This window comes from Aquarana catesbeiana, linkage group LG08, assembly GCF_042186555.1.
Source record: "Aquarana catesbeiana isolate 2022-GZ linkage group LG08, ASM4218655v1, whole genome shotgun sequence".
NCBI lineage: Eukaryota > Metazoa > Chordata > Amphibia > Anura > Ranidae > Aquarana > Aquarana catesbeiana.
Genome location: NC_133331.1, coordinates 245309133 through 245329660, shown reverse-complemented (window position 1 = coordinate 245329660; position 20528 = coordinate 245309133). Strand labels below are relative to the sequence as shown.

The window sequence follows — 20528 nt, the reverse complement described above, 5'->3', positions numbered from 1 at the left end:
GGACGGGTGTGTGCGGCGCTGTGTGATGGAGCGAGTGTGAGAGCGCGGGATGCTGCGCGGCTCTCCCCACCCCCAGTTATACATCTCTGGCCGGCTGAGCGCTCTCCTCGGGCTCATCCCCGAGCAAACCTGAGCAGGCTGAAAGCCGCCTGTAGGAGCAGAGAGAGCCTCGGACATTCAAACCAAACTTCAGCCCCTCTTTGACTCCCCTACCCCCTATCCCAGGCGGACTGAGGGAGCCAAGGAAACTTCAGGCGTGTGGTCAAATCCCCGCCCACCGACGGAGCTCCGAGGCAGCGGACCGAGCGTGTGAGAGGCGACCGGCCGCTTCCAGCTTCAGTCTCATCCGGGAGGAGCGCCTCATCTAAAGTTCTGAAGGTGGTGGGGTACAGTAAGTGGCTGTGTGCATATAAATTCACTCCTCAAACGCAGGTAATATCCAGCATAACTTCTCCTGGGAAGCCCAGATTGTTTTTTACTGCTATTTATTGCTTATGCTGCTTTCTCCCTCAGCTGTGCGGGCTGCTTGAAGTTGTTATATTACCCCTTGCTACACATTCCAGCTACTTTGCATAACGTGGGACTGACATGGAAGTGGAGTAGGAACTGTGGGACTGTGGGAGGACTACGAGGGACGGCCAGTATCACCAGGGCGGTTTTGAATCTCAAGGTGGAGTTACCCCCCACGTATTGCCCCATACTACCCCACATACTACCCTGTGCATATGCTAACTAAAGGGTAATCCAGTTGGTAACTCAGCACCCTTTTTAATACGCTTCATAGCGGGGGCCATTCAGCTGGACTCATAACTTGGTGTAATTGGTGCTCTCTTTTTTTTTTTTTTCTCTTTCTCTCCTTGTTGGATTGGATTCCTTGACCCTTATACTCCACCCATATAAGTACTGTGCTGGCTAGTAGTGGTGAGGAAGGTAGCGTACAATGCAGAACTTACGTTCTGCTAAAGATAAAAACCCGCAGCTCTCAGTAGCAGTGTCAGCAGCAGAGAAGCTAGAGCAATATGCTCACGCTCCAGTTGTGACCCCCCCAAAGAAGGGGTCACAATCAAAAACAAACCAGGGGGGGGGCACCTGATAGGAAAAGTCTGTGTCAACAGCAGGTATTGACATCAGGCGCTACTCAAGTGGTCCATTCATCTAAAACGCACAATACAAAAGGGCTAGGGCTAAGTGATCAAAATACGAACACTAATATGGAAGGGGGTACCAATCCAAACTTGCCCAAAGAACCAACTCTTACTGATGTATTTATGGCAGTTGGGGTGTGTAATTCCTCGCTTAAAGAACTTTGTGAGCAGATGAGGGGAGTAAAAGCGGACCTGTCGCTGGTCAGGCAAGACTTACAGAAAACGGCCGAGAGAACAACAGCTCTGGAAGAAAGAGTAGGGCTACTGGAAGACGACAGGTCCCCAATGATTAAGGAAATGAAATGGTTAAAGGAGCAGATATCCAAACAAGCTTCCAAACTAGACGAAATGGAGAATAGGTGCCGAAGGGACAATGTGAGGCTGGTGGGACTACCTGAAAAAAGCGAGGGCATTGACCCGCCAGAATTCATAGAAAAGTGGCTGGTGGAATTATTTGGAAGAGAATCATTTTCAGCATCCTTCTCAATAGTAAGGGCCCATAGGGTCCCCTTTAGGGCTCCCCCAGCTGGGGGCTTTCCTAGACCTCTTCTTATAAGGTTCCTTAATTATAGAGATAAAGTGGTGTTGCTCCGTAAAATAAGGGAGGCAGGAAATGTCCTCTTTAAAGGGACTAGAGTATCTTTTCATGCGGATTTCTCTCCAGACCTGCAGAAGAGAAGGGCAGAGTTTATTCAATCAAAACGCACCTGACAAAAATTTAACCTCTCTTATGCCCTTCTCTATCCAGCGAAGTTACGGGTATCTGCTCTGGGAGGTACCCTGCTCTTTGATTCCCCTGCTGGTGTGGAGAAATGGCTCGAGGAGAACAGAGAAAAACTTTCAAGCTCAGCATAGAGCGCTATGAGGGGCATGATAACACATGGTTTATTCTGGCTTCATTGGGGGGGGGGCTATGCAGGCGTCTGTTGGGGGGGTGTTGAATGGGAGAGGAGTATAGGTGGCAGTATATGGTGCTAGATGGAGTTAGATGGGTAACGGTCACGGTTAACCCTCAGGGGGTTCACCTTGATAGGTGGTGGGGGGATAGGAGGGGGAGGGGAAGTGGGATGGGCTGGGGTAGGGGTAGGTGGGGGGGAAGTGGGAGGGGGGCTGGAGGGGGGAGGGGAGCGAGATGGGGAGGTAGGGGGGATGGGAGGGGTAGTTTGATCGAAAAATTTAACACAGAAAATCTACACACTGGTGGAAAACACCTGGGCTGGAACCAGGGATGCACAATTAGATACACACATAGACACAATGACAGGAAACTGGCTCTTAAAATTATTTAAAGCTCACGTTTATATCAAGTTAAGTATTATTATGGTCTCTTGGTTTCTACGAGGGATAAGCATAGTGCAAACACATGTAATTGCAACTAAATTAAGTTCTGATAGGAGGTTTTGTAAGGGTTATTTGCTGCTTCCTTACTGTATCTTTTTAAATAACGTGGGATGCAGGCTGAAATGGTGAAAGTTGGATCCTGGAATGTTAGAGGACTGGGGACCCCTCTCAAAAGGCTGGCAGTGCTCTCCGAGCTGGAGAACTACGGGGTAGACTTGGTCTGTCTGCAGGAAACCCATCTCACCAGGGATACAATACAATCTCTACAGATGCATAAATTTCAACACCAATATCATGCGGTCCACTCTTCTTATAGTAGAGGGGTGAGTATCCTGGTGGGAACGGGAGTCAAATTTTCCTGCAGACAAGCCAAGATAGATGAAATGGGTCAATACATTTTTTTATTTTGCTCTATCAATAATGCTATGTATATACTGGCAAACGTATACATCCCTCCCCCTTTAATTTAGATGTTATGCTCAAACTGAATGAATTCCTAATAGATAAAAAAGATGTTCCTATCATAGTAATGGGAGACTTTAATGAGGTATTAGACAGAAAGTTGGACCCCTTTCTGAGGAGAACCCTCTTGGAGTATACCGCCAAGAGCCGTCTAAGTCAGTTTATGGATGAGGTGGGGCTGGTAGACCTATGGCGGGTGCGGAACCCGGGAGTGCCTCAATACACATGCAGATCAGCATCACACTCGACCCTTTCGAGGATAGACATGGCCCTGGGGAATGACAGAACACTCCAGCTACTAGGAAAAATAGTGTATGGGCCAAGAGGGATTTCAGACCATTCTCCCATGGTAGTATCACTGAGGGCAGGGGAATATAGCCCCCGGAAGGAATGGAGAATAAGCCCGCATTGGTTCGAGGTACTCAGGAAGGAGAAGGGTATTCTATCTGCTCTGAGGGAATTTGTAGGTTTCAACCAGGGAACGGTGACATCAGTCGTATGTTGGGATGCTTGTAAAGCGTTCCTTAGAGGGGTGTTAATACAACAGATGGCTAAATATAATAAAGAAGATAGACGTGAGGTTGAGAAGCTACGGCAGAATGTAATAGAGGCTGAAAGTAACTTCATTAGAGACCCAACCCCGGAAAAGGAAAAGAGCTGGCAAAAGAAACAACGGGTGTATAAACAGACTACTCTACAGAAGGCTGAGACCAGAAGGCTTCTCCAGTGCCAGGTATCTTCGGTCGAGGGTGAGAGAGTGGGAAGAGTGTTAGCACAGTTGGTAAAATCTAATAAGGCCCCATCAACGGTCCTCACTATTAGAGCGCTGAATGGAGAAATCCTTTCAAGCTCCCCAAAAATAGTGCAAACTTTTGTAGACTATTATAAAAAGCTGTACACTTCTCAGAAAAAAAATAAAGAAAGGGTGATGGGGGACTTCTTGGGGAAGCTGTCAGTCCTGCTCTTATCGCAAGAGGAGCGGATCTGTTGGAATCCCCAATAGCAACTACAGAATTACATCAAGCGATCAAAAGCATGGCGGGTCTTAAGTCGCCTGGCCCCGATGGAATACCAATCGAGGCCTACAGGCATCTTGGGAAGGTGCTAATCCCGGAACTAATGAAGACTTTGGGGGAAGCGAAAGAGGGGGGGCGTCTCCCTGCATCAATGCTAGAAGCAACAATCACAGTCCTGCAGAAAGAGGGGAAGGACCCCCTTGATATGGCTGCCTATAGGCCAATTTCTCTAATCTGTGCTGATGCTAAAATTCTGGCCAAGGTTTTGGCTGCCAGATTGAGCAGAGTTATACATAAACTAATCCATGAGGATCAGGCGGGCTTTATGGCCAATAGATCTACGAGCCTAAATATCAGAAGGGCCTTCTTGAACCTACAGTCTCCCACTTTAAATGAGTGCTCAAGAGCTCTGCTGACCTTTTCCAAGGCTTTTGATAGCGTGGAGTGGGAATACATGTGGTATGTGCTGGGAAAGTTCGGCTTTGGGCCGTCCTTTATTGGATGGATTAAGATGCTCTATAATAGTCCTAAGACAAGAGTCAAAATAAATAACGAATTTTCAGACTGGTTTGTGCTTGAGAGGGGGACTAGACAGGGGTGTCCATTATCTCCTTTGCTTTTTGCACTGGTAATGGAGCCCCTTGCTATGGCAATCAGAGCAAGCCACGAGATAAAAGGGTTCCAGAGGGGGTCAATTGAGGAAAGAATTGCCCTATATGCAGACGACATCCTGTTATTTTTAGGCGATTGTAAGAGATCAATGGCAGGTGCAATGAGATTAGTGGAGGAATTCGGTAAATTCTCTGGCCTGGAAATAAACTGGGAGAAATCCGAGCTCGTACCGTTTGACCCTCTAGGAGTACCAACCGTACCTGGATTTTCCCAGGTAGCAATTGTGGAATCACTAAAGTACCTGGGAATTGTCCTAACTAAAGACCCCAACCAATATATTAGCAAGAATTTAGTACCTCTCCTGGCCAAATTTAAACAAAAAATAAGCATCTGGAGACGCCTCCCCTTATCAGTAGCAGGTAGATGCAGCCTGATAAAAATGATATGGATGCCGCAACTGCTTTACATCCTGCACAACTCCCCGGTATGGATTAATAAAAGCTGGTTTAGGAAAATAGAGGCTCTATTCAGAGACTTGATATGGAAAGGTGGGCAAGCCAGGTTACGGCTGCAAGTTCTCCAGCTTCCTACCAAGGAGGGGGGGTTTGCCCTTCCCCACCCGGAGCGTTACTACCTTGCATCACAACTACAGCATTTAATGGGCTGTGGAATCCCAGAGGGGGGCACTCCGAATGGCAGGCTAATTTTGTTAAACGCTCGGCATAACATGCTTATCGAGGCGTTAGAGGCAGATATGTTTCACCATGAATCCCCGACAACTAGGTTGCTAATTAAGTTATGGAAATCTGTTAAGAAAATAACGGGGTATGAGGGTTTTACGGATTATACCCCTATTTGGAACAACCGGAATCTACAGGAAATTCTAAAAATAGGAAAGAGTAGGGCGTGGGAGGCCGGTGGTATTAAAAAGCTAAGACAGCTCTACTCAGGAAACACCCTTAAAAAATTCCCCGAGCTGATTAGGGAATTTAAGATCCCTCAGAGCTCCTTGTTCCTCTACCGGCAGATAGAACATGCTCTAAGGGCTCAATTTGGTGATCAGCCCCCTAGATGGGTTGAAATGCCCGTTGCTCGTCAATTACTACAAGTAGGATCCACTAGGGGGCTGATAGCTAAAATTTACGACCAACTAAGTAATTCAGAGAATAGACGGGAAACACTTCAGAAGGTAAGAGTTAAATGAGAGGAGGAACTAGGGGCAATTCCTGAGGAACAATGGAGGAGAATTTTAGAGATGGCACCTCAGGTGTCAGTAACTCCTTCGCAGAAGATCTCTCATTTGATGCTGCTTAATAGGGCCTATTATACTCCAAGACGGCTCTTTAGGTTCGTTGGAAGGCCTAATGATAATTGCCCTAGGTGCCAGGAGTCGGGGAACCTCATCCATTTACTCTGGAGATGCCCCAAGCTGTATCGATACTGGGAGGGAGTGGCTGGCAGTCTGGGCGATGCCTATCAAACGTCAGTAAAGAGGGAGGCGGTGGAATGCATTCTGGGATACAGAAGGATAGAGGGGGAGAGGAGGGATACCACTCTGGCAATACTGAGAGGTTTATTCCAGGCTCGAAAAATGATAACGCTAAGGTGGCAATCAAAAGAGCCACCGACAGTGAATGACTGGATAGATACACTCGATGCCTCTATTGGCAGGGAGAGATTGGAATATATAAAAAGGGGGAATCTCCAGGAATTTGACAAAATATGGAAGCCATGGATGGATAAGGCGGCCTGCTTAAGGGGAAAGTTTGGAGTGTAAGGTATTAGGGTAAAAGCTAAGATATTTATGCACTAGTGAAATACAGAACCAGTGAATCACATAAAGTAATTCAATGTTATTGGTGCTTCGATTCAAGTAGGTAACAATAGTAAACATTAAAACTCTGTGTTTGGGGCGATTTTGTATAGAAGGGGTACAGGGGTGGTAGGGGGTGGGAGAAGGGGAACGGGAAGGGGTGGGGGGTTTTCACAAACACGTAACAGTTCACTAGTGGTCTTAATAGGGGGCTATGGGTGTGGGGACCCCAATAGCCTAGCATCATATACGAGGTCCTCATAGATTCCATCGACGGGTGGCGCTTTGTATAGTCTTTGCAACCTGGTCTGATCAGCGTTGTGTAGCGGGTATAGATCCCATTCAGGGTACCCCCGGGAGGGGAGAAACAAGATTTACACAATTTGTTTTTTTAAGTAGCTGAGAATAAGCGGACTAAGAAATCCCTCAACAGGGTATTTAATAAAGCTGTATATAAGTGCTTGTTATATCCCTGTCAAAAGTAAGAAGTGAAAGAAGGAAAAAATAAATAAACAAATAAAAAAGGAAAGAAACCCACAATGATGTGAATCTAAGTTGGCGACATTGCATGAATGTGACGCTGATTAAGGCCAGCTGGCAGTGATCACTGATGTGGAAAAAAAAAAATAAAAAAGGAAAGATATCCCCCTGGAGTACTCACTTTGTCCCAGTCCTGTGCCGTTGTTATCCTCCAGCAGTACTGTGTCATCTGCTTCATGGATAGTGGCATGGAGAACAGCTTTTCAGCTGCCTCTCTGTGTCTGTCTTTAGCAGAACGTTAGGAGAGGGTGCCATTTTGGACCATGAGGTCCGCGAACCTGGCCACATTCTGTCACTTTGTAGATGCCATCGAGAGTTAGTCGGACAGACAAGGATAGTACCATGTTCAGTGGATCTTCCGATAACCGCTATGCTGTAGCCGGTGTGTTGTATAGTGTGTCCTCAACAGATTCTCAGTGGAGAGAACTGAAGGTGCATCTGGCTATATCCACTGCCTGGCCACGTCCCCCCTGAAATGGATTTTAAAGGTTGGATGTTTTTCTCCTTTGGGCCTCAACGTGGACATAGATGTCAATGCCTTTGTAGATAATTCATAGCTAGCAGGCATCGGGAGTGGATTATCCTGAGGGTAACATCAATAATTGTGGATGAATTGCAATGTATGTTGTTCATTAAGTCTGCTTGACCATGTAAATATCATTGGAAACCATTTCTGCTTAGGATTTGGAGCAAAGTTAAAGTGGAGGTTCACACAACAATTGAACCTCCGCTTTTTGGAACCCTTCCCCCTCCGGTGTCACATTTGGCACCTTCAGGGGGGAGGGGGGTTTCAGATACCTGTCTAAGACAGGTATTTGCACCCACTTCCGGGCATAGACTCCCACGGGAGTCTATGCCTCTTCCCGTCCCGCCACGCTGTCTGCTGGGACACACACGGGTCCCAGAGACAGCACGGACCATTCAGATTGTGCTGCGCGACTCGCGCATGCACAGTAGGGAACCAGGAAGTGAAGCCGCAAGGCTTCATTTCCTGATTCCCATACCGAAGATGGCGGCGGCAGCATCCGAGGACCGAGGGACGGTTTGGCCTTGGGTGCCGACATCGCTGGACCCTGTGACAGGTAAGTGTCCATATTTTAAAAGTCAGCAGCTGCTGTATTTGTAGCTGCTCAATTTTTAAATAAAATTTTTTCGCGGGACTCCCTCTTTAATTATGTATGTACATTATGAAGGATTATCTGGACCCCAGTAGGGTATCTACCTTGCTTCCAAATAAGAGGTATTATGTGAAATTTAATTATAATTAATTATATATTTTGAATTTTTAGATTTGTATAATTTCACCTAATACGTTCAATGGTGGAGAATCGCCATATCATAGGTAATACCATTGGTGTCCAGCTTAACCTCAAAACAAGGTTTGAAGTCTAACTGAGCCTTTTGATGTCAAAATGAGGCTTGATGTTTGACCGAGTCCTCGGGTATCAGAACCAGGCTTGGTTTTAGATTTTATTTATAAGAGACGATGACGCAGTATGTTGCCCGTGCACCAGGACAACGTCAATCTCTGACGAAGCACATAGGACGGACGATGTGCTGACGTCATCGCTTACGAGTCCCGGAAGCGTGGGTGCTCATTGTATGTTTACCGTCTGGTGTTTTACCATCCCTCCGTGTGTGAGAGGTGCTTTTAACCAATAAATCGTTGGATTTACACGATGTGGAGTCTCTTCTGTTATTTTTGAGGGGGGCATTCCTAACATTGGGAGAGAGAGAGATTGCCTGCAGGACTACTGATCTTTGGTCGGATTGCAATCCAAAAGCCCTGGTGGGGTCATCACCCACAAGCGTTACTGACCTTTCTAAAGGTCCAGTACATCTGGTAATCAGGCATTTCTTATCATCGGTGTTGGTCTCATATGGTGTCCATTACACAGGAGATTGAAAGGGGTGTCTGAAAGTCTACACATGGACTACTAATTCCAAGATTTTGTCACTGCTGTCTACTTATCACCCTGCCCTGCTCTTCACATCACTTTTTTCCAATAAGGAGGACTGTTCACTATTAGATGTTTTAAGCTGTTTAATTTTGTCTGCCTTTGTATTGTTCAATTAATAATTTATGGCTTATTTTACATGGTTGCATGCAGGAGCTAATGGAAAAACAAAGGATGACATGCTGAATGCATTATACAAGGGAGTAAAAGATGTCCATTGCATACCTGAGGCAATGCAGAATTTGACCACTCATGGTTCATTTCTAAGTGCATCAGAGATATTCTACAATAAAGGTGAGAGCTAAAAAAAAAAAAAAAAAAAAAAAAAAAAGTTAAAATGTAAGATAAATTGTAAAATGTAATGCATGGTAAAAGGGTTCCATGTCTAGGGTTACCTTACAAAAGGAGGGTGATGTTATAGCCCTTACTAGAAATACTACGCCGCTCGGACCTGTTCACATTCTTGGAAATCAAGTCGATTCCACTATAGGACTGGCTGCGCCCGCTATCTGGCAAAGATGCTCACTCAGCTAATGTAGAAAAGGAAAAATTGGGGGGGGGGGGGGGGTTAGCAGCAATTATGAGTCAAAAAAGAATTTGTAAAAATACATAGGTAATTTTATTATCAAAAAGACACATGGACAAAACTGATACAAAACATGAGCTCTGGTATATACAATGCGAGACTATTGGATTGGAAAAGGGGAAACAAAATGTTAGCAATACCATATGGATTAGAAAAAAAATGAAATTTTCTGATTTATCAACCTACAATCATTGAATTGTGGCTATACTGTCCGATGTTCAGGAAAAAGGCCCAATGCATTTTGACCTAAATGTTTACGGTCTTCCTCAGGGGGTTCTTATATTTCTATAAATACATCAAAAGATCATAATCAAAAACAGAGAAAAAAAAAAAACAGTTGATTTCCTCACTGATGGTCCTGGAGACTGCTGGGAAGCCATCCTCACCTCCACCCCTGTTTTTTTTCTGTGTGTGTTTTTTAACAAGAAGTCTCTGGATAAGCGAGCCCATTTGGTGGAGAGGGTAAATATGATGAAATTACCGTTTTTTTTATACATGATAGATGCATAAATGATTATGACTGCACACCATACTATATACTATTGAAACCTGTCTTTTGATGTATTTATAGAAATATAAGAACTGCCTGAGGAAGACCGTAAACATTTAGGTCAAAATGCATTGGGGCTTTTTCCTGAACATCGGACAGTATAGCCACAATTCAATTATTGTGGGTTGATACATCAGAAAATTTCATTTTTTTCTAATCCATATGGTGATGCTAATATTTTGTTTCCCCTTTTCCAATCCACTAGTCTCACATTGTATATACCAGAGCTCATGTTTTTAACTCTTGTATCAGTTTTGTCCATTTGTCTTTTGATAATAAACTTACCTATATATAGTGGGGACGGAAAGTATTCAGACCCCCTTAAATTTTTCACTTTTTGTTATATTTCAGCCACTTGCTAAAATCATTTAAGTTCATTTTTTTCCTCATTAATGTACACACAGCACCCCATATTGACAGAAAAACACAGAATTGTTGACATTTTTTGCAGATTTATTAAAAAAGAAAAACTGAAATATCACATGGTCCTAAAATATTCAGACCCTTTGCTGTGACACTCATATATTTAACTCAGGTGCTGTCCATTTCTTCTGATCATCCTTGAGATGGTTCTACACCTTCATTTGAGTCCACCTGTGTTTGATTATACTGATTGGACTTGATTAGGAAAGCCACACACCTGTCTATATAAGACCTTACAGCTCACAGTGCATGTCAGAGCAAATGAGAATCATGAGGTCAAAGGAACTGCCTGAAGAGCTCAGAGACAGAATTGTGGCAAGGCACAGATCTGGCCAAGGTTACAAAAAAATTCTGCTGCACTTAAGGTTCCTAAGAGCACAGTGGCCTCCATAATCCTTAAATGGAATAGGTTTGGGATGACCAGAACCCTTCCTAGAGCTGGCCGTCTGGTCAAACTGAGCTATTGGGGGAGAAGAGCCTTGGTGAGAGAGGTAAAGAAGAACCCAAAAGATCACTGTGGCTGAGCTCCAGAGATGCAGTTGGGAGATGGGAGAAAGTTGTAGAAAGTCAACCATCACTGCAGCCCTCCACCAGTCGGGGCTTTTTGGCTCTCCTCAGTGCAAGACACATGAAAGCCCGCATGGAGTTTGCTAAAAAAACACCTGAAGGACTCCAAGATGGTGAGAAATAAGATTCTCTGGTCTGATGAGACTTTTGGTCTTAATTCTAAGCGGTATGTGTGGAGAAAACAAGGCACTGATCATCACCTGTTCAATACAGTCCCAACAGTAAAGCATGGTGGTGGCAGCATAATGCTGTGGGGGGGTTTTTCAGCTGCAGGGACAGGACGACTGTTTGCAATTGAGGGAAATATGAATGCAGCCAAGTACAGGGATATCCTGGACGAAAACCTTCTCCAGAGTGCTCAGGATCTCAGACTGGGCCTAAGGTTTACCTTCCAACAAGACAATGACCATAAGCACACAGCTAAAATAACGAAGGAGTGGCTTCACAACAACTCTGACTGTTCTTGAATGGCCCAGTCAGAGCCCTGACTTAAACCCAATTGAGCATCTCTGGAGAGACATAAAAATGGCTGTCCACCAACGTTTACCATCCAACCTGACAGAACTGGAGAGGATCTGTAAGGAGGAAAGGCAGAGGATCCCCAAATCCAGGTGGGAAAAACTTGTTGCATCTTTCCCAAAAAAGACTCATGGCTGTATTAGATCAAAAGGGTGCTTCTACCAAATACTGAGCAAAGGGTCTGAATACTTAGGACCATGTGATATTTCAGTTTTTCTTTTTATTTATTTATTTTATTTTATTTATTTCAGGTACTTTTATAGCGCCGTCAATTTACACAGCTCTTTACATATACATTGTACATTCACATCAGTCCCTACCCTCAAGGAGCCAGGGCCGGACTGGGAATAAAAACCAGCCCTGGAAATAATTTCATACCAGCCCCATAGTATTTTTATACCAGCCCAACCGCATAACGTCTTTATTTTCTTGTTCACAAAAGGGAAAACCATGCATTTTAAAGCACATTTGAAGAGTGTATTATATATAGATAAAAGAGACATGGCTTTTACAAACAGCAGCAATTTTTTTCAAGGCAAAAATCATGCCATTTACTGGCACATTTTTTATTGACACTGCAAAAAAAAGGTGCCGTAAATGGCAGTTTTCAGTGCAAATATCAATATTTAAGCTATAAACTGCTATCAGCAATGTGTTACGTTAAACAAAAGTCAAAAACCATATTTCTCCATTTACATGAAAGTCAGATTAATATAACCCAACACAGAGTTCCCCCATACATCAGGAGGATTCCCCTTTACAGTGCAAGGGAACTCTGACATAAAGGGGAACATTGCAGATCATGATCTAAGCGGGAACTCTGATATAAAAGGGGTGCACTGGTGACCATAGACCCCACTTATATCAGAGTCCACTGCATTCCTCTTTACATCAGAGTTCCCCCTTGCACTGTAAGACTATGATGTAAAGGGGAACTCTGGGAATGTGGGGAGGACTCTGGTGACCAGAGAGTACCTTCCGCAGAAAGAAAACACTAAGGTAAGGGGTTTACTGATATAAGGGGGAAACCTTTATATCAGTGCCCCCTTACAATATTGTATTGACCCCCCCCCCCTCAGGTAGGCCTGGCGGCGCTGTCACTGACCTCCTCTCAGATGCACCTTGCAGGGCTCAGTCAGTCGGCTCCAGCTCAGTGGCTCTGGTTTTATCCTGTAGTTTCCTCTGTAGTTTCCTCTCAGGCAGGAGGTCAGAGGCTGCAGGGGGGGCAGGAGGTCAGAGGCTGCAGGGGGAGCAGGAGGTCAGAGGCTGCAGGGGGGGGACAGGAGGTCAGAGGCTGCAGGGGGGGGGACAGGAGGTCAGAGGCTGCAGGGGGGGGGGCAGGAGGTCAGAGGCTGCAGGGGGGGGGGCAGGAGGTCAGAGGCTGCAGGGGGGGGGACAGGAGGTCAGAGGCTGCAGGGGGGGGGACAGGAGGTCAGAGGCTGCAGGGGGGGGGACAGGAGGTCAGAGGCTGCAGGGGGGGGGACAGGAGGTCAGAGGCTGCAGGGGGGGGACAGGAGGTCAGAGGCTGCAGGGGGGGACAGGAGGTCAGAGGCTGCGGGGGGGGGCAGGAGGTCAGAGGCTGCGGGGGGGGGGCAGGAGATCAGAGGCTGCAGGGGGGGCAGGAGGTCAGAGGCTGCAGGGGGGGCAGGAGGTCAGAGGCTGCAGGGGGGCAGGAGGTCAGAGGCTGCAGGGGGGGGCAGGAGGTCAGAGGCTGCAGGGGGGGGCAGGAGGTCAGAGGCTGCAGGGGGGGGCAGGAGGTCAGAGGCTGCAGGGGGGGGCAGGAGGTCAGAGGCTGCAGGGGGGGCAGGAGGTCAGAGGCTGCAGTGGGGGGCAGGAGGTCAGAGGCTGCAGTGGGGGCAGGAGGTCAGAGGCTGCAGGGGGGGCAGGAGGTCAGAGGCTGCAGGGGGGGCAGGAGGTCAGAGGCTGCAGGGGGGGCAGGAGGTCAGAGGCTGCAGGGGGGGCAGGAGGTCAGAGGCTGCAGTGGGGGAATAAGGGGGTGCATAAGGGGGAAACCTTTATATCAGTGCCCCCTTACAATATTGTATTGACCCCCCCCCCTCAGGTAGGCCTGGCGGCGCTGTCACTGACCTCCTCTCAGGTGCACCTTGCAGGGCTCAGTCAGTCGGCTCCAGCTCAGTGGCTCTGGTTTTATCCTGTAGTTTCCTCTCCACAGTCCATACATGTCTGACTTCTCCCATGACCCCCATCCCTGAGGCAATCCCACTCTTGACTCCACTCCAGACTTCAGACGTGATAAAAGACAAGAGATGGTCAGAGGCTGCGGATGGTACAGGGGAGGTCAGAGGCTGCGGATGGTACAGGGGAGGTCAGAGGCTGCGGATGGTACAGGGGAGGTCAGAGGCTGCCGATGGTACAGGGGAGGTCAGAGGCTGCCGATGGTACAGGGGAGGTCAGAGGCTGCCGATGGTACAGGGGAGGTCAGAGGCTGCCGATGGTACAGGGGAGGTCAGAGGCTGCCGATGGTACAGGGGAGGTCAGAGGCTGCCGATGGTACAGGAGAAGGTCAGAGGCTGCCGATGGTACAGGGGAGGTCAGAGGCTGCCGATGGTACAGGGGAGGTCAGAGGCTGCCGATGGTACAGGGGAGGTCAGAGGCTGCCGATGGTACAGGGGAGGTCAGAGGCTGCCGATGGTACAGGGGAGGTCAGAGGCTGCCGATGGTACAGGGGAGGTCAGAGGCTGCCGATGGTACAGGGGAGGTCAGAGGCTGCCGATGGTACAGGGGAGGTCAGAGGCTGCCGATGGTACAGGGGAGGTCAGAGGCTGCCGATGGTACAGGGGAGGTCAGAGGCTGCCGATGGTACAGGGGAGGTCAGAGGCTGCCGATGGTACAGGGGAGGTCAGAGGCTGCCGATGGTACAGGGGAGGTCAGAGGCTGCCGATGGTACAGGGGAGGTCAGAGGCTGCCGATGGTACAGGAGAGGTCAGAGGCTGCCGATGGTACAGGAGAGGTCAGAGGCTGCCGATGGTACAGGAGAGGTCAGAGGCTGCCGATGGTACAGGGGAGGTCAGAGGCTGCCGATGGTACAGGGGAGGTCAGAGGCTGCCGATGGTACAGGGGAGGTCAGAGGCTGCCGATGGTACAGGGGAGGTCAGAGGCTGCCGATGGTACAGGGGAGGTCAGAGGCTGCCGATGGTACAGGGGAGGTCAGAGGCTGCCGATGGTACAGGGGAGGTCAGAGTCTGCCGATGGTACAGGGGAGGTCAGAGGCTGCCTAATGGTACAGGGGAGGTCAGAGGCTGCCTAATGGTACAGGGGAGGTCAGAGGCTGCCTAATGGTACAGGGGAGGTCAGAGGCTGCCTAATGGTACAGGGGAGGTCAGAGGCTGCCGATGGTACAGGGGAGGTCAGAGGCTGCGGAGGGGGGATGACAGGAGGTCAGAGGCTGCAGGGGGGGGGGATAGGAGGTCAGAGGCTAGGCTGCAGGGGGGTGACAGGAGGTCAGAGGCTGCAGGGGGTGACAGGAGGTCAGAGGCTGCAGGGGGGTATGACAGGAGGTCAGAGGCTGCAGGGGGGTATGACAGGAGGTCAGAGGCTGCAGGGGGGTATGACAGGAGGTCAGAGGCTGCAGGGGGGGGGGGACAGGAGGTCAGAGGCTGCACGGGGGACAGGAGGTCAGAGGCTGCACGGGGGACAGGAGGTCAGAGGCTGCACGGGGGACAGGAGGTCAGAGGCTGCACGGGGGCAGGAGGTCAGAGGCTGCAGGGGGGGCAGGAGGTCAGAGGCTGCAGGGGGGGCAGGAGGTCAGAGGCTGCAGGGGGGGCAGGAGGTCAGAGGCTGCAGGGGGGGCAGGAGGTCAGAGGCTGCAGTGGGGGAATAAGGGGGTGCATAAGGGGGAAACCTTTATATCAGTGCCCCCTTACAATATTGTATTGACCCCCCCCCCCTCAGGTAGGCCTGGCGGCGCTGTCACTGACCTCCTCTCAGGTGCACCTTGCAGGGCTCAGTCAGTCGGCTCCAGCTCAGTGGCTCTGGTTTTATCCTGTAGTTTCCTCTCCACAGTCCATACATGTCTGACTTCTCCCATGACCCCCATCCCTGAGGCAATCCCACTCTTGACTCCACTCCAGACTTCAGACGTGATAAAAGACAAGAGATGGTCAGAGGCTGCGGATGGTACAGGGGAGGTCAGAGGCTGCGGATGGTACAGGGGAGGTCAGAGGCTGCGGATGGTACAGGAGATGGTCAGAGGCTGCGGATGGTACAGGAGATGGTCAGAGGCTGCGGATGGTACAGGAGATGGTCAGAGGCTGCGGATGGTACAGGAGATGGTCAGAGGCTGCGGATGGTACAGGAGATGGTCAGAGGCTGCGGATGGTACAGGAGATGGTCAGAGGCTGCGGATGGTACAGGAGATGGTCAGAGGCTGCCGATGGTACAGGAGATGGTCAGAGGCTGCGGATGGTACAGGAGATGGTCAGAGGCTGCCGATGGTACAGGGGAGGTCAGAGGCTGCGGATGGTACAGGGGAGGTCAGAGGCTGCGGATGGTACAGGGGAGGTCAGAGGCTGCCGATGGTACAGGGGAGGTCAGAGGCTGCCGATGGTACAGGGGAGGTCAGAGGCTGCCGATGGTACAGGGGAGGTCAGAGGCTGCCGATGGTACAGGGGAGGTCAGAGGCTGCCGATGGTACAGGGGAGGTCAGAGGCTGCCGATGGTACAGGGGAGGTCAGAGGCTGCCGATGGTACAGGAGAGGTCAGAGGCTGCCGATGGTACAGGAGAGGTCAGAGGCTGCCGATGGTACAGGAGAGGTCAGAGGCTGCCGATGGTACAGGGGAGGTCAGAGGCTGCCAATGGTACAGGGGAGGTCAGAGGCTGCCGATGGTACAGGGGAGGTCAGAGGCTGCCGATGGTACAGGAGAGGTCAGAGGCTGCCGATGGTACAGGAGAGGTCAGAGGCTGCCGATGGTACAGGGGAGGTCAGAGGCTGCCGATGGTACAGGGGAGGTCAGAGGCTGCCGAGGGGGGATGACAGGAGGTCAGAGGCTGCAGGGGGGGGGATAGGAGGTCAGAGGCTAGGCTGCAGGGGGGTGACAGGAGGTCAGAGGCTGCAGGGGGTGACAGGAGGTCAGAGGCTGCAGGGGGGTATGACAGGAGGTCAGAGGCTGCAGGGGGGTATGACAGGAGGTCAAAGGCTGCGGGGGGGGCAGGAGGTCAGAGGCTGCAGGGGGGGCAGGAGGTCAGAGGCTGCAGGGGGGGCAGGAGGTCAGAGGCTGCAGGGGGGGCAGGAGGTCAGAGGCTGCAGGGGGGGCAGGAGGTCAGAGGCTGCAGGGGGGTATGACAGGAGGTCAGAGGCTGCAGGGGGGTATGACAGGAGGTCAAAGGCTGCAGTGGGGGCAGGAGGTCAGAGGCTGCAGTGGGGGCAGGAGGTCAGAGGCTGCAGTGGGGGCAGGAGGTCAGAGGCTGCAGTGGGGGCAGGAGGTCAGAGGCTGCAGTGGGGGCAGGAGGTCAGAGGCTGCAATGGGGGCAGGAGGTCAGAGGCTGCAGGGGGGCACCAGGAGGTCAGAGGCTGCAGGGGGGGCAGGAGGTCAGAGGCTGCAGTGGGGGCAGGAGGTCAGAGGCTGCAGTGGGGGCAGGAGGTCAGAGGCTGCAGTGGGGGCAGGAGGTCAGAGGCTGCAGTGGGGGCAGGAGGTCAGAGGCTGCAGTGGGGGCAGGAGGTCAGAGGCTACAGTGGGGGCAGGAGGTCAGACAGAGGCTGCAGTGGGGGCAGGAGGTCAGAGGCTGCAGTGGGGGCAGGAGATCAGACAGAGGCTGCAGTGGGGGCAGGAGGTCAGAGGCTGCAGTGGGGGCAGGAGGTCAGAGGCTGCAGTGGGGGCAGGAGGTCAGAGGCTGCAGTGGGGGCAGGAGGTCAGAGGCTGCAGGGGGAGTAGGAGGAAGAGGCTGCAGGGGGAGTAGGAGGAAGAGGCCACCAGACGAGTACTCACTGCCGCTGCGGTACTTTTAAAAATGGCGCCGCTCGGCGCCACCGTGTCACTGCGCATGCGCCCGCATTTCCGAGAATTGCCGAGTGTGTACGGACTTTCCCGAGCACGGCTAGCTCGGGAAAGCCCGTACACACTTCCGAGAATAGCGCTAGCGCATGCGCAGTTGCACGTCAGCCTGGCGGCCCCGCAGCCATGTTTCTTTCAGGCGCCGCTGCCCTCACAGCGGCACCAGGGGCAGCCAGACAGCCGGCCCACCGGGGGATTTCCCGGTATCCCGGTAGGCCAGTCCGGCCCTGCAAGGAGCTTACAATCTACGGTCTCTAACTCACATTCATACATACTAGGGACAATTTAGATGGGATCCAATTAACCTTTTTTAATAAATCTGCAAAAATGTCAACAATTCTGTGTTTTTCTGTCAATATGGGGTGCTGTGTGTACATTAATGAGGAAAAAAATGAACTTAAATGATTTTAGCAGATGGCTGCAATATAACAGAGTGAAAAATTTAAGAGGGTCTGAATACTTTCCGTGTGCGGCCTCTCAGACTCCGTATATGTGTCATACTATGCTATAGAGATCCCCGCTCAGCTACCCGGGTCCCCAGGTCGTGTTTGCCACGCCGCATTTCTAGAAGATAGAGGGGGGGGCAGGGCACGGGTGAATGATCCTGAAATGTGAATCCTATGTTGGATAGCTGTGAGTTTACCAAATGTTGAGCTGGGCAAAGCTTGGTCCGGCTATGTAATTTGATCCAGCTATGTGAAAATATGGGGACCCCCCCCAGTTTCTAAAGAGATGCTCCTTGGCCATATCTCTAGAGATTCTGTCCCCCTCACAAACCCCCTTCATCCACCAATCTGCTACTGTGGTGGCCCTTGGGGCCACAACCAGTGTCATCTCCTGGGCTCCACACTGTGAACTTGCCTTCCTGAGTGCCTTGAGAGGTCTGGTGTATCATGTGTAAAAGCAAAGACTCACCTGCTATTTACTGAACTACTCACTATCCCCCCCTTTTTGTTTAGATCTCTGCAGTGTCTGCGCTCGGGGAGGATTTTCTCAGGTTGGGGTGTGGTTTTTTTTTTCACATTATTATTAGTATTTGTGGCGGGTGGGTGAGGGTTGGGAGGAGACTACACGCCAGTCTTTGGGGCCAGATCTTGCTACAGATATTAGTTGTGTTCATATAGCCTGTAATAAAAATGTTTGAGCCTCTTGGTTCATGTTTTAAATGTTCTCTCGCGGAACCTTGGAATAGTGCAACGTGGGCCACATATCTAGAGAGAGGGGTCCGGCACTTACTTTTCCCTTTTGTTACCCCTCCCATCTCAGTGTTCCCTAAGCCTTTTCCTGTAGAGAAAAGTTTCAAAGGTTGCTGCACTTAAAAATGTGTTGCTTTATTCCATCAAATCTTTGGAAATAGATTAAAGCAAGTAGAGTCATTCCAGACAAAATCGTTACAATAATCTATTCAGACAAAGATTACGTTTTGGGCTGATTTATTCGCGCCCTTCCTTAGATCAGTCAGAACACATCTGATGCAGTGGGGACGGAAAGTATTCAGACCCACTTAAATTTTTAATTCTTTGTTATATTGCAGCCATTTGCTAAAATCATTTAAGTTCATTTTTTTTTCCTCAATAATGTACACACAGCAACCCATATTGACAGGAAAAACACAGAATTGTTGACATTTTTGCAGATTTATTAAAAAAGAAAAACTGAAATATCACATGGTCCTAAGTATTCAAACCCTTTGCTCAGTATTTAGTAAAAGCACCCTTTTTGATCTAATACAGCCATGAGTCTTTTTGGGAAAGATGCAACAAGTTTTTCACACCTGGATTTGGGGATCCTCTGCCATTCCTCCTTGCAGATCCTCTCCAGTTCTGTCAGGATGAATGGTAAATGTTGGTGGACAGCCATTTTTTAGGTCTCTCTAGAGATGCTCAATTGGGTTTAAGTCAGGGCTCTGGCTGGGCCATTCAAGAACAGTCACAGAGTTGTTGTGAAGCCACTCCTTCGTTATTTTAGCTGTGTGCTTAGGGTCATTGTCTTGTTGGAAGGTAAACCTTCCACCCAGTCTGAGGTCCTGAGCACTCTGGAGAAGGTTTTCGTCCAGGATATCCCTGTACTTGGCCGCATTCATCTTTACCTCGATTGCAACCAGTCATCCTGTCCCTGCAGCTGAAAAACACCCCCACAGCATGATGCTGCCACCACCATGCTTCACTGTTGGGACTGTATTGGACAGGTGATGAGCAGTGCCTGTTTTTCTCCACCTATACCGCTTAGAACAAAGTTCTATCTTGGTCTCATCAGACCAAAGAATCTTATTTCTCACCATCTTGGAGTCCTTCAGGTGTTTTTTTAGCAAACTCCATGCTGGCTTTCATGTGTCTTGCACTGAGGAGAGGCTTCCGTCGGGCCACTCTGCCATAAAGCCCCGACTGGTGGAGGGCTGCAGTGATGGTTGACTTTCTACAACTTTCTCCCATCTCCTGACTGCATCTCTTGGGCACAGCCACAGTGATCTTTGGGGTCTTCTTTACCTCTCTCACCAAGGCTCTTCTCCCCGATAGCTCAGTTTGGCCAGACGGCCAGCTCTAGGAAGGGTTCTGGTCATCCCAAACATCCTCCCATTTAAGGATTATGGAGGCCACTGTGCTCTAAGGAACCTTAAGTGCAGCAGAAATTTTTTTGTAACCTTGGCCAGATCTGTGCCTTGCCACAGTTCTGTCTCTGAGCTCTTCAGGCAGTTCCTTTGACCTCATGATTCGCATTTGCTCTGACATGCACTGTGAGTTGTAAGGTCTTATATAGACAGGTGTGTGGCTTTCCTAATCAAGTCCAATCAGTATAATCAAACACAGGTGAACTCAAATGAAGGTGTAGAACCATCTCAAGGATGATCAGAAGAAATGGACACCACCTGAGTTAAATAAATAAGTGTCACAGCAAAGGGTCTGAATACTTAGGACCATGTGATTTTTTCAGTTTTTCTTTTTTAATAAATCTGAAAAAATTTCAACAATTCTGTGTTTTTCTGT

General features: G+C 49.5%; 1 protein-coding gene across 4 annotated transcripts in view; it reads left to right on the top strand.

Annotated features, from left to right (window-relative positions):
• The window catches only part of SERPING1 (serpin family G member 1), a 512003-nt gene that overhangs the window by 327106 nt on the left and 164369 nt on the right, over positions 1-20528 (top strand). For all 4 annotated transcript variants that reach the window (XM_073596975.1, XM_073596977.1, XM_073596976.1 and 1 more), the window contains exon 3: positions 9041-9181. In XM_073596975.1, the coding sequence (XP_073453076.1) occupies positions 9041-9181 (141 nt within the window). The remainder of the gene's footprint in view (positions 1-9040; positions 9182-20528) is intronic.